Source organism: Notothenia rossii, assembly GCF_949606895.1.
Source record: "Notothenia rossii genome assembly, chromosome: 8".
NCBI classification, from domain to species: Eukaryota; Metazoa; Chordata; class Actinopteri; order Perciformes; family Nototheniidae; genus Notothenia; species Notothenia rossii.
In genome coordinates, this window is record NC_136906.1 from 77,800,325 (window position 1) to 77,812,698 (window position 12,374).

Consider the following 12,374-nt stretch of genomic DNA (forward strand, 5'->3'; position numbering starts at 1 on the left):
AGGGTTAAACACAGTGAGGAATCATGTTTGACTGAATACTCCATTAAAAGTAAAAAAGTCCGACATTCAAAATCTCGCTTGAGTAAAAGTGCAGAAGTATTTAAATGTACTTAAAGTATCCAAAAGTAATATTTACTGTTTTGAGTTCTGATACACAAATTACTGACTTTTAAGACTTCAAAAGAAAACCATTTTGTAATATATTTTCACCTTTTTGTCCCTAAAACTACTATTTCAATTAATATGAATACCAACTAAAGCTGTACAATGAATGTAGTCAATTACAAAATACACCTTTTCCTCTTTAAAAGTAGAGAAGTAGAAGTATAGAGTAAAGCATTAAATGGAAACATTCAAGTACAAATACTTCAAAATGGTATTTAAGTACAGGACTTGAGTAAATGTACTTAGTTACTTTCCACCACTGTACAGTAAATCCGGTTTAGTGAGGTTTTTGGATTATTCTTAATTTGGACAGCACATTCAAAATCACATACATCACGCTTGGTGCAGCATAACATGTAGAAGAGTCAGATACTGCATCAACTAAGCACAGTGGTGTAAAGTAACTAAGTAGATTTAATCAAGTACTGCACTCAAGTACCATTTTGAGGGACTTTACTTCAGTATTTCAATTGCAGATGTGGATGAATGATATGAAATATAATCAAGTGTTAAATCAGACTTTAGTTCCACCTGGAGTAAATTCACAAGCTACCCTGCAGTATACAAAGTCATTCAGACTAGCTGCACCTTTACCAGCTTTGAGAACACTTTCATGATCAATCATTATAAAACATATCATACCCTCCAGGGACCCAGCCCATGCAAAATGTCCACTGTAGTGCATCTCCTTGGGCTCTTTTGAGCTACTCGATCAATCCCTGATGTACTGTACAGAGGACATCCTGTCCTTTCCAGTGATATGTCATTGGTTCAAATTGCATGCTGGGAAGTTCCTCTTTCTTTTCATCCATAATGGCTTGCATACCAAAAACACATTTTTATAGAAGCAGGAAGTCAAATATTGTTTAATAATTGTAATTTTTACCATGAAAATCAAAGATGTTCTTGTTTATTAACATGAGAGGAACTACATAATTAGTTCTGAAAGCAATTAAATAATTCAAGTTTTCAAATAACAGCCCTTTTATAAATGTCCACTCTAGTGGACGTCAGGACCGTCTTCATGGACTTAATGACTCTATATTGTTGCAGGAGACGGAACTGAAGCAGACATTTTCTGTACCAGATAGTTCAGGGAGATTCAGAATTGGAGCTCTCAGATGATGAGAGAGATGAGGATTTCACACCTGGGATAGAAGAGGGTCAAAAAGAAGGAAGGGAAAGATGCAGGAGGCTCCATGAGCGCACAGATACAGACAGAGAGACAGATAGGGACGAACGGGAAAGACAAGAGTAGCACGTATGTCTTATTGTAGTTTTTATTTTAAGTGGAGCCATGAAAAATGAGAGTTGCCTCAGGAATGCCAGCTTTATTTCTATGAGCATGGTCAAATGGAGACCATATCCATACAACTAGTCAAGATGACCCTACAGCCCGTGCCGACTGGAGTCAATGAGGTACTTTTCCCACTACATTGACTACAAAGTCTTTAAAGATCTGTAAAGATTCACCAAAAACCAAACTAGTTTTTTAGTGACCAAATAAACAGCAATGTTCAGATCAATTACTTATTCATGTTTTAAATAAAGGTGAATGTATTATTGTATTAATATCACTCTATAACCATCATACGTTACATAGTCTATCCGTTAATTTTTCAAACTAATATAGTCCCGACGTCCTCTACAGTGGACATACTGTAACATTTTAAAATAAAATAAAATAAAAAAAGTCTAAATTGCAAGACGTTTTTTTTAACCCTAAATAGGTAGGAAATCACAAAAAAAAGGAAATTGGAAGACACATCTTTTCCTCGGGTCCCAGGAGGATATATATTATTCTGAAATGGACCAATCAAACAATAACTACTTTTACTTTTGGTACTTTAACTATATTTTGATGATAATACTTTTACTTGAGTAACATTTTGAATGCAAGACTTTTACTGTAACAGAGTATTCCTACTCTCTGGTACTTCTACTTTTACTTCTACTTTTACTCAAGTATCCTTTTGGACCTGTCTGCTGCATTTGACACGGTGAACCATCAGATCCTCCTTCGCACTCTCCAAGAACTTGGGAGTTTCAGGCTCTGCACTTTCCCTCCTCACCTCATACCTCAAAGACCGCACCTACAGGGTAACTTGGAGAGGGTCCGAGTCCGACACTTGTCAATTAACTACAGGGGTCCCTCAGGGCTCTGTTCTCGGTCCCCTCCTCTTCTCCCTGTACACAAACTCGCTCGGATCTGTCATTAGCACGCATGGTTTTTCATACCACTGCTACGCTGACGACACCCAATTAAACTATCAACTAAGATATCTTTGTGTTGTTTTAGTGATTCTTGAGTTGTACCTCGCTCAGCTTGTTTGTCAGCAGGTCTCCCAGCAGCAGCGTGTCGGAGGTGTGAGCCACCAGGAAGCGGTCCTTTCCCATGATCTTCACTTCCTCTATCTCATACCCGTAGTGAGACTTCAGCACCACTCGCGTTCCTGAGGAGAGGTTCCTCACTATCACCTGGAGGAGGGAACATCAACACAGACGTGTGGAGAATAAGGACAAAGACCAAATAAATAACTCGTGAAACTCCTTTCTCAGTTATCTTTAAGAACATTGTCATTTCCCCCTATTCTTGTAAATGTCAAATACAGGTATAAAGCTATTTAATTTAAGAAAACATCCTTATGCTGCGTTCACACCGGACGCGATGCGATGTTTGGGGGCGCCGCGATTACATGTAAAGGCAATGCAGAGATGCGGACAGACGCAAATTCACTTCGAGGGCGAGCACGAAGAGGTTGATGAGAATGGAGGGGGCCGCGATAGCCACTCGAGTTCAATTTTACTTTTACTAGTTATTCTACCACCTTTGGTATCTTTGTTGCAGACACATCATTAGGTATGAAGGAATGGTTGACCTATGTTGAAATACAATAATCTCAACGTGGAAAAAGCCAAATTAAAGATGAGGCCATGTTGTTTATTTGAATTTTACGAATGAAAAGATGGTACATTTAACGACTAAGAAAAACTATGTTTAAGAAGTTCTTAATCCAGGGTATATGCAGGAATCCTGGAGTCTAATGTAACACCTTTTAAGACCTTTTTTAAGACCCTTTCCATACATTTTAAGACCTCATCGCCACTTTCAGTTTTAACCGGTTACCATGGCGACACACTTTACCTCACATTGACTATATACAGTATTGATTGTCCTTCCTCCTTATCTTCCAACCATTTGGACGCAGACTTGCATTTCCCCATAACGATGTTGCTTAACAACCGGCGTAAACGGACCTTCGCGCGCTATCAAGCAGTGAGCGTGCGATGTCCTGTTCAGATGACGTCAAATCCAACGGGATGCCAGAAATAAACTACACAGAATCACACTACACACCTACGCAATGATTACATTCAGGCAGACTGTAGAATACAACCTCTTTGGACAATTTAGATACTTATTGAAAACAAGTTACAAAATGTCATACCTTGGAAAATGCCGTTTAATACTTTTTAATAGGCTTAATTTTCGCTAGATTGATTTATCAACTTTTAATACTTTTTAAGACCCCGCCCGCGGACACCCTGTGAGAGATGAATTTACTCCACAGTTACATACATGTATTTACTGAATGTGATCTTTTAAAACAGTCAGTTAACTCAGAGTAAAATAAGCCTTTGACACCAGGCAGACTCACTCACAGCAGGAAATAATACATGTGGCTAATGAACCGGAAATGTAATTACACATTTCTTGTGAATGCATCCATCATAATCTTATCAAATATGTTTTACATCAAATAGGATTTAAAAACCTCCTTTAAATCTCCATGAAATGCAGCAATGAATACAAATCTGGTTCTGTGATTATTATGAAGCCGTCATTTCTGTCGTCCCTTTCTAGGAAATTGAGATTATGGAATGCTTTTTGCACTTTAATGATTTAAATCAGATTGATGTTGTTGTATTTTATAATGAACTGGCTGTTTTTATAATATGTATTGTCAGAAGCCATAGTAAGTTGCTTATTTGGTCATGAGTTGTTCTCATTGTTTGTGCGATTAAAGAAACAGTTCTGTGTTTCAGACATTAATATTGTATAATATGTTTTGCCTCTACCTGGCTCAGGCCCACGTAGGTCATCTCAAACTTGTTTTTATAGATGGTTCTCCGCAGGCAGCAGTCAAACAGCTCCACTCCACCACACAGAGTTCCCTATGAACACACAAACACATAATAAAACTTCAAACAACATTTACTTTGATACGTATATGTGGTTTGTTTTTAACAGAGGGAATAACTGGTGTAAAGTCGCACGATTCAATGTCATAGTTAGCTGTTAAATATACGTCTAATACCAGGTAACATAAGGGATCAGAAAGAAAACATACACATGCACATTCAAATACTGTCCACATCCACATTGAAGACACACTAAGAGAAGTTAAAACAATATATCTTTTGACAATTATTGAACATTTTCTTGTATACATCTTCAATTTAATTCATAAAGACACAAGCAAACGTATCTCAAAAAGGATTTATATAATTATAGAAATATTCCCTTGTTCCAAATAACGGCCAGCATTGAGTTTCCTTTTTTTAAACGTGTGGAATCCAATAATAATCCAAAACATGTGATAAATAAATAGGGTATTTACCGCACAGAGGCGCGATCCGTCTTTCTTCCAGGCCAGGCTGGTGATGGTGTACAGGTTGAGGATCTCTTTGGGCTTCGCTTCATCCCACACTCCTCTCCTGGGAGCCCAGTTGAACACCCGCAGCCTACAGGAGATACAGGGACAGAATCCATGTGTTGCATTCTATTTATAAAGTTCAATATCACAAATAACACATTCTCTATTCTCAGGCCGCTTTGAAGTGCGTGCAGCATACAACTACTCTCTTTCCTTAGACCAGGGGTGTCAAACTCGAGGCCTGGGGGCCAAATCCGGCCCGCCACTTCATTGTATGTGGCCCACAAGAGCTTGCAAAGAATATAATACGTTTATTATGAGGTTCCGTGCCGCTTTACAGGAGCACTTTGCTCATAAACTACATGTCCCACAATGCATCACATTTTGTGAGATGCGCACTGAAGTGACTTACAATTACTTGCAATTATTTGCCCTGGACTTCTGCTTTCACACGTAGTTAATTATGAAGTTATTACCCTATCCAATAATAATCCAATGCAGAGGTAATATTGTAAAATAATACATTATTTGATATATATTATATATATTTATCTATGTATATTCATCTTGTCTTAAAGTTACAACTGGCCCTTTGAGTGCAAGCATAGTTCTGATGTGGCCCACAATGAAATTGAGTTTGACACCCCTGCCTTAGACCCTCGCAGTAACAAGGAAAATCTCCCAAAGACACCTAAACCTCGGGGAGACTAACAGACGGACAGACGTGCAATAGGTGTTGGATATATAGGCTAAAAAGTTAATGAAATAACAACATAGACAAATGACAAAATTGATTTGAATTGATGTTAACTTATATATATAAAAAAGATGGATCTAGGAGGATGTCAGAAATCGGTGTTGATAAGAAAAGAAAAGCGGGAGTCAGGCTGGAGTTGCAGTCACAGCAACAGAAACAACGATCTGAACCCCGTACAGATGATCTGAGTATCGTACATGGCACCAGATGTGGCCTTTGTGATAGAGTTAGATATCCCAATACAGTCTGTAAAAGATAATGTACTGACCGGTCAAAGCTGCCGAACACGACGGACTGTCCGCTGGGGCTGGTGACGGCCACGGTGAACTCCTTCTCCGTGCGATCGCGGCTGTACTCGAAGGTCTGCAGGACGTGCCCCTCTCTGCCGTACGCCACCACCCTCTTATCACAGCCGCCCACCATGATGCTGTTTGCTGCCCAGGCCAGAGCGTAGGGGGGGCACGGGTGCACCAGCAGCTTCCCCTGCGTCACAGTGGAGGACTTAGACTGAGAGGCACATTTAAAGGACCCCTATGATACTGTTTTTCATCAATATATTACAGGTCTCAGATATATACAGAGCATGTCTCTGATTGGCTGAAACACCAAACAGATCATTGCAGCATTACCCATAATCCCCTCTGTATCATCCCTGTTTCCAAAGTGCTGATTCTCTGTCTGTTACTTCAGATGAAAATAAGGAGCCCCTCCCCACGCCCCTCTGAGAGACATTTGATTAAAAATAACTCAATGGTGCTCTAGGAGGAGATTCAGGTGATAAGGGGGGGGGGTACCTTAGTTGCTGATTGGCTAACGGTTACACAAGACAAAACATCGTTATGACATCATAAAGTGACCAAAATCTGATCAGCTTATTTTCAGACAGGTTTTTATAGAAATGGATCAAAAAGAGAGAGAATCTTTGTTCCTGAAACTTTCAGAGTCTCTTTCCACAGAGGGGACACATGTTGATGTAGAAGAGACATGAAGAAGAGGGGACACATGTTGATGTAGAGGAGACATGAAGAAGAGGGGACACATGTTGATGTAGAAGAGACATGAAGAAGAGGGGACACATGTTGATGTAGAAGAGACATGGAGAAGAGGGGACACATGTTGATGTAGAAGAGACATGGAGAAGAGGGGACACATGTTGATGTAGAAGAGACATGAAGAAGAGGGGACACATGTTGATGTGGAAGAGACATGAAGAAGACGGGACACATGTTGATGTAGAAGAGACATGAAGAAGAGGGGACACATGTTGATGTAGAGGAGACATGGAGAAGAGGGGACACATGTTGATGTAGAAGAGACATGGAGAAGAGGGGACACATGTTGATGTAGAAGAGACATGAAGAAGAGGGGACACATGTTGATGTAGAAGAGACATGAAGAAGAGGGGACACATGTTGATGTAGAAGAGACATGAAGAAGAGGGGACACATGTTGATGTAGAAGAGACATGAAGAAGAGGGGACACATGTTGATGTAGAAGAGACATGAAGAAGAGGGGACACATGTTGATGTAGAAGAGACATGAAGAAGAGGGGACACATGTTGATGTGGAAGAGACATGAAGAAGAGGGGACACATGTTGATGTAGAAGAGACATGAAGAAGAGGGGACACATGTTGATGTAGAAGAGACATGAAGAAGAGGGGACACATGTTGATGTAGAAGAGACATGAAGAAGAGGGGACACATGTTGATGTAGAAGAGACATGGAGAAGAGGGGACACATGTTGATGTAGAAGAGACATGAAGAAGAGGGGACACATGCTGATGTAGAAGAGACATGAAGAAGTGGATTTTGCATAATAGGTGACCTTTAATATACGAGAAATGTTTCAGCAACAGGTGTGTTGGTACCTGAGAGTCCCCCGAGCCTTCGTCATTAAAGAAGTAACGCACGACCGTCCCGTCAGCGTGGCCCGACAGGATGCCTTTACCAGAAACACTGAGACACACACACACACACACACACACACACACACACACACACACACACACACACACACACACACACACACACACACACACACACACACACACACACACACACACACACACACACACACACACACACACACACACACACACACACACACACACACACACACACACACACACACACTTTGAAAAGACTGGGAATTGTTCTTCCATCCATAATCAATAACTATCTGTGAGTCATAATTGTGCATTCATATTATATATATTTACTTGGATGCTAGTGAGACAACGCAGGACTCGGTGCCGTAGATGGTCGATGACTTGCTTGTCTGAGTGTTGGCGAGGCGTACCTGGGAAAAAGGCAGGAAAAAAAACATATATATTCATATTTTTTTTAACATACATTATTTCATTAATCATTTCACCCACTTTAAAATGCTGATATTGAGCAACACATACTAAACAACACACACTACTGCTGTGTCTGCTCTCCTTCTGATATTTCTGTTTAATAAAATAAACAGTAATATAATTTTTTTAAATTGTAATACATGATTAATATATACCTTGCCATCCACTAATCCGTAAACAATCGATTGATCAGCAGGCCAGAGCAAGCAAGTCACCGCGCTCTGCAACACAGAGAGGACACATGTTGCATTAGAAAGGTGAAATTCAATCTTCCAACTAGGAAAAATAGCTTTTCCAACACGCTACAAACATCAAAGTCTGAATTCTAAATAGGGAACCCAACCAATTACTTAAAAATCTACAATACAAATATTACATTATATCGAATGAACACTAGATCGACAGCAGGAACTATAGCAGCATTACCTGTTGCCTAATAGCTATTACATATGATTGCAAAAACTGTTAACAGTAATGTCGATTAAGACAAGAACACATACTGTACTTTTATCCAAAATGTATTTTTACTCCCAAAACAATGAGTTAACTTACCGTCTGAACAAATTTGTTGCAAATAGCTTTCTTGTCGCCCCTAGGAGAGAAAGTAAAACTGATCATTAAAACCTGTTTGAATGCATCCATGTAGATAACACAATCCAGATTAATATGAGAAAAGTCAAAAACAGTCAAATGAACGTTACCAATCTTCTCCAATCCTGTACACGAAGATGATGTTGTCAGACTGACCGATGGCGATTTTGGTGGAGTCAGGGGAGAACGCCATGTCGTTGACAACGTAGCTCTGTTTCCCATACTAAAGAACAAATACATCGGATTATTATTGACACAAAACCTGTTAATTAAATCAAAATACAATTAAAACAAGAGTCGTATTGCTGAGTAAAGAAAATATTTTGTATAATTAGGATTGATTTCTTGGTTGAGAATCAGAATTCCTTTATTATTACAACAGCAGAAGTAAAGTGCAGATAAAGTAATGAGAATAGACTTGCATATTAATCAAATAAATAAAAACGTAGCGTTACCATGAACAGGACTTTAAAGGAATTTTAAAATGTGCTAACAGCAAAACCTTGTTATTTTTTTTCTTTTGCATTTTTGTTGTTGTTGTGCTGTGTGTTGGGTTTGGTTTTCTGTGTGTTTAGCTTCATTTCTAGGGGTTTAAACTGATATAATGAGTGTTCCTTTATGTTTCCATCATCATTAAGCCAGCTGTCCCTCTGTCTCACCTTGGAGTCCAGGGGTTTGGTGGAGAACTTGTCCCTCCTCTCCCCCTGCTCATCATAGATCAACACCACCCGGTCCACGGTGCACACAGCGAACTTGGTGTTATTGGGAGCCCAGGCCATGCATGTCACTTTAGCAGCACTGTCCTGTGAAGAAAGGCAGATGAACAAAGTCAGAGGAGTTCATTAACAGAGCATCTTTCATTAGCTAGTTGTAGCTAATCACACCCGGACACACAACCTGTTATCACAATCAGAATCGAGTTTATTACCAGGTACGATTACACATTCAAGTTGTTTGCTTTGGTGCACTGTGCTGCAGACATAAACACAATACAAGGAAATAAGTTGTAAGACAAAGTCAAAATGATAACGATTATAGTCAGAGTAAATGTAATAACATTGATTAGCAGCACGTTTTCCAACCAAATACATTAAAGCACCGCAGTTGCTAGCAAGCAAAGTAAGGTAACTAATACAAATCTGTAAATACTACATCTTGGTCAGTAAAACCACGTACATGCCAAATTGATACTAGGAAATTAGTGTTTTGTTAGAGCTATTAAGTGGTGTTATTATAAGATCATTAACGTTACACAATCATACATAACTGATGCTGCTCTCCAGCACCAGCTAGCATAAAGCTAACTAGTCACTGGACTTACCTGGGGTGTTAACAGTGTTTTAAGATGCCTCAGTTGCATTTTCGGAAGTCTTTGGGACCTTGTACAGGGAAGAACGTTATGAGGAATAAGTAAAGAGTTCCAATTATTTTACATTTACGGTCATTATGTTGACCAACTTCGAGACAGCAGCTAGCATAGAAGACATCTTTCTAGTAAACAGAACTCAGATCTCCTTAGTTACCGTTGGTGCGGGAGGGCGGGGCCTATGGTGCGTTTGTAGTGGTGGAAAATGTCAGATGCTCTCTGTTTCGACCGTTTCGACACATGTATTTTATTCAAGAACAGTTTGTGATTGTTTTAATAAATAGTTTACAAGGTATAATAACGAGTCAACAATATATGTACGTAGATTCAACACTTACATCTATGTGTGAGCGAGATATGATTAACCGGCATTTATAAGGCTTTTTATAGACTTCTTGTTTCCAAAGATGTGATCTCCGTCACAATGGTATACCGATATTTTTTCGGAAAAAAGTGAAATGTTTTCTTTAATTCAGTTGATTAGTCTTTAATCGTCCATGTGAAAAAAATGTCATTGGTACAAAAAATAAAAGATTTCCTGGAGATGCCGGGGATTGAACCCGGGGCCTCATACATGCAAAGCATGCGCTCTACCACTGAGCTACATCCCCTTCCATGGTACGACTTCCGGAAACTATAATAATATACCTTTCCCTACTATATTCCACTGTTATCAGTTTGTTATGATTTCTATGATGTATATGTCTTTAATAATTTCAGAAACCTAACACGTTTTATATGGAGGGCAGAACATGAAATAAGTAACAAATAAATAAATGCATAAATACAGAATTAATACAGGAATAAATACAGGAATAAATAATATGTGGAAATAAATACAGGAATAAATACATATGGGTGTATTCCACTTTCAAATGTATATAGAAAGGATATACTTATTTTATTTACTCATACTATTTAATCAGTTATTGTGTTGCACTGTTGGAGGGAACTGTGACCTAAGATGTTCATTGTCATAACAACACTGTATGCAAACATGGCAATAACAGCCTTGAAAACATATCCCACCTCTCTTGAAGCTTGGTAAAAATCCTAAGGTTTCAGAGTGTATTGGACATAGATCAGACATCTGCAGACAAGCCCCTCTCCGAGTCCTAACCATAGACTGTATATACAGTTGCAAGAAAAAGTATGTGAACCCTTTGGAATTACCTGGATTTCTGCATAAGTTGTTCATAAAATGGAGGAAGCCACTGCTGTCCAGAAAAAACATTGCTGCACGTTTGAAGTTTGCAAAAGAGCACCTGGATGTTCCACAGCACTACTGGCAAAATATTCTGTGGACAGATGAAACCAAAGTTGAGTTGTTTGGAAGGAACACACAACGCTATGTGTGGAGAAAAAAAGCCACAGCACACCAACATCAAAACCTCATCCCAACTGTGAAGTATGGTGGAGGGAGCATCATGGTTTGGGGCTGCTTTGCTGCCTCAGGGCCTGGACAGATTGCCATCATCGACGGAAAAATGAATTCTCAAGTTTAACAAGACATTTTGCTGGAGAACTTAAGGCCATCTGTCCACCAATTGAAGCTCAACAGAAGATGGGTGATGCAACAGGACAACGACCCAAAGCACAGAAGTAAATCAACAACAGAATGGCTTCAACAGAAGAAAATACGCCTTCTGGAGTGGCCCAGTCAGAGTCCTGACTTCAACCCAATTGGCGTGACCTCAAGAGAGCGATTCACACCAGACATCCCAAGAATATTGCTGAACTGAAACAGTTTTGTAAAGAGGAATGGTCCAAAATTCTTCCTGACCGTCGTGCAGGTCTGATATGCAACTATAGGAAACGTTTGGTTGAGGTTATTGCTGCCAAAGGAGGGTCAACCAGTTATTAAATCCAACGGTTCACATACTTTTCCCCCAGTTTCCACTGTGAATGTTTACATGGTGTGTTCAATAAAAACATAAAAACATATAATTGTTTGTGTGGTTTTAGCATAAGCAGACTGTGTTTGTCTATTGTTGTGACTTAGATGAAGATCAGAACACATTTTATGACCAATTTATGCAGAAATCCAGGTAGTTCCAAAGGGCTCACATACTTTTTCTTGCAACTGTAGGTCCTGAAGGATTATTTGAATTATTTGAAGTATTAAAGTAACGGGGTATGACAGGAAAGTAAAATCTGGTATATTCATTTTGGTGTCACCTTATATATGTTCATGTGTGTTAAATTTGAAGGGACAAAGTATCCTTTCCTCCCCAATATATTGAGGTGAATTCTGTGTGCTTAGAGAAGAGATGGGAGCATGGGACACCATATTTGGAGATAGTGCCAGACGCTGGAATGCTTCCCTCGTAAAAAATGGGTGTGTGTGACACAATCTTGTAGCAGATGTGTATGTGTTTTCATTGAAGTAAATATAAGAGCTACATGATTACTGGTCAACTATACCTCTGTTCTTATTCTTTCATGTGTGGGTACTAAATGGCTACAAACATTG

The 12,374-nt window shown here is 39.3% G+C and overlaps 1 protein-coding gene across 1 annotated transcript in view; it reads right to left on the reverse strand.

Annotated features, from left to right (window-relative positions):
• Positions 1-11,452, reverse strand: part of ift172 (intraflagellar transport 172) — a 26,275-nt gene extending 14,823 nt beyond the window's left edge. Inside the window, exons 1-12 of the mRNA XM_079645332.1 lie at positions 11,075-11,452; positions 9,857-9,914; positions 9,195-9,338; positions 8,646-8,758; positions 8,497-8,536; positions 8,100-8,165; positions 7,804-7,883; positions 7,453-7,540; positions 5,849-6,063; positions 4,788-4,911; positions 4,246-4,341; positions 2,482-2,643 (exon numbers count right to left, since the gene is read on the reverse strand). Coding sequence (XP_079501458.1) covers positions 2,482-2,643; positions 4,246-4,341; positions 4,788-4,911; positions 5,849-6,063; positions 7,453-7,540; positions 7,804-7,883; positions 8,100-8,165; positions 8,497-8,536; positions 8,646-8,758; positions 9,195-9,338; positions 9,857-9,914; positions 11,075-11,286 — 1,398 coding nt within the window. The 5' untranslated portion in view covers positions 11,287-11,452. The remainder of the gene's footprint in view (positions 1-2,481; positions 2,644-4,245; positions 4,342-4,787; positions 4,912-5,848; positions 6,064-7,452; positions 7,541-7,803; positions 7,884-8,099; positions 8,166-8,496; positions 8,537-8,645; positions 8,759-9,194; positions 9,339-9,856; positions 9,915-11,074) is intronic.
• Between the last annotated feature and the right edge of the window lie 922 nt (positions 11,453-12,374).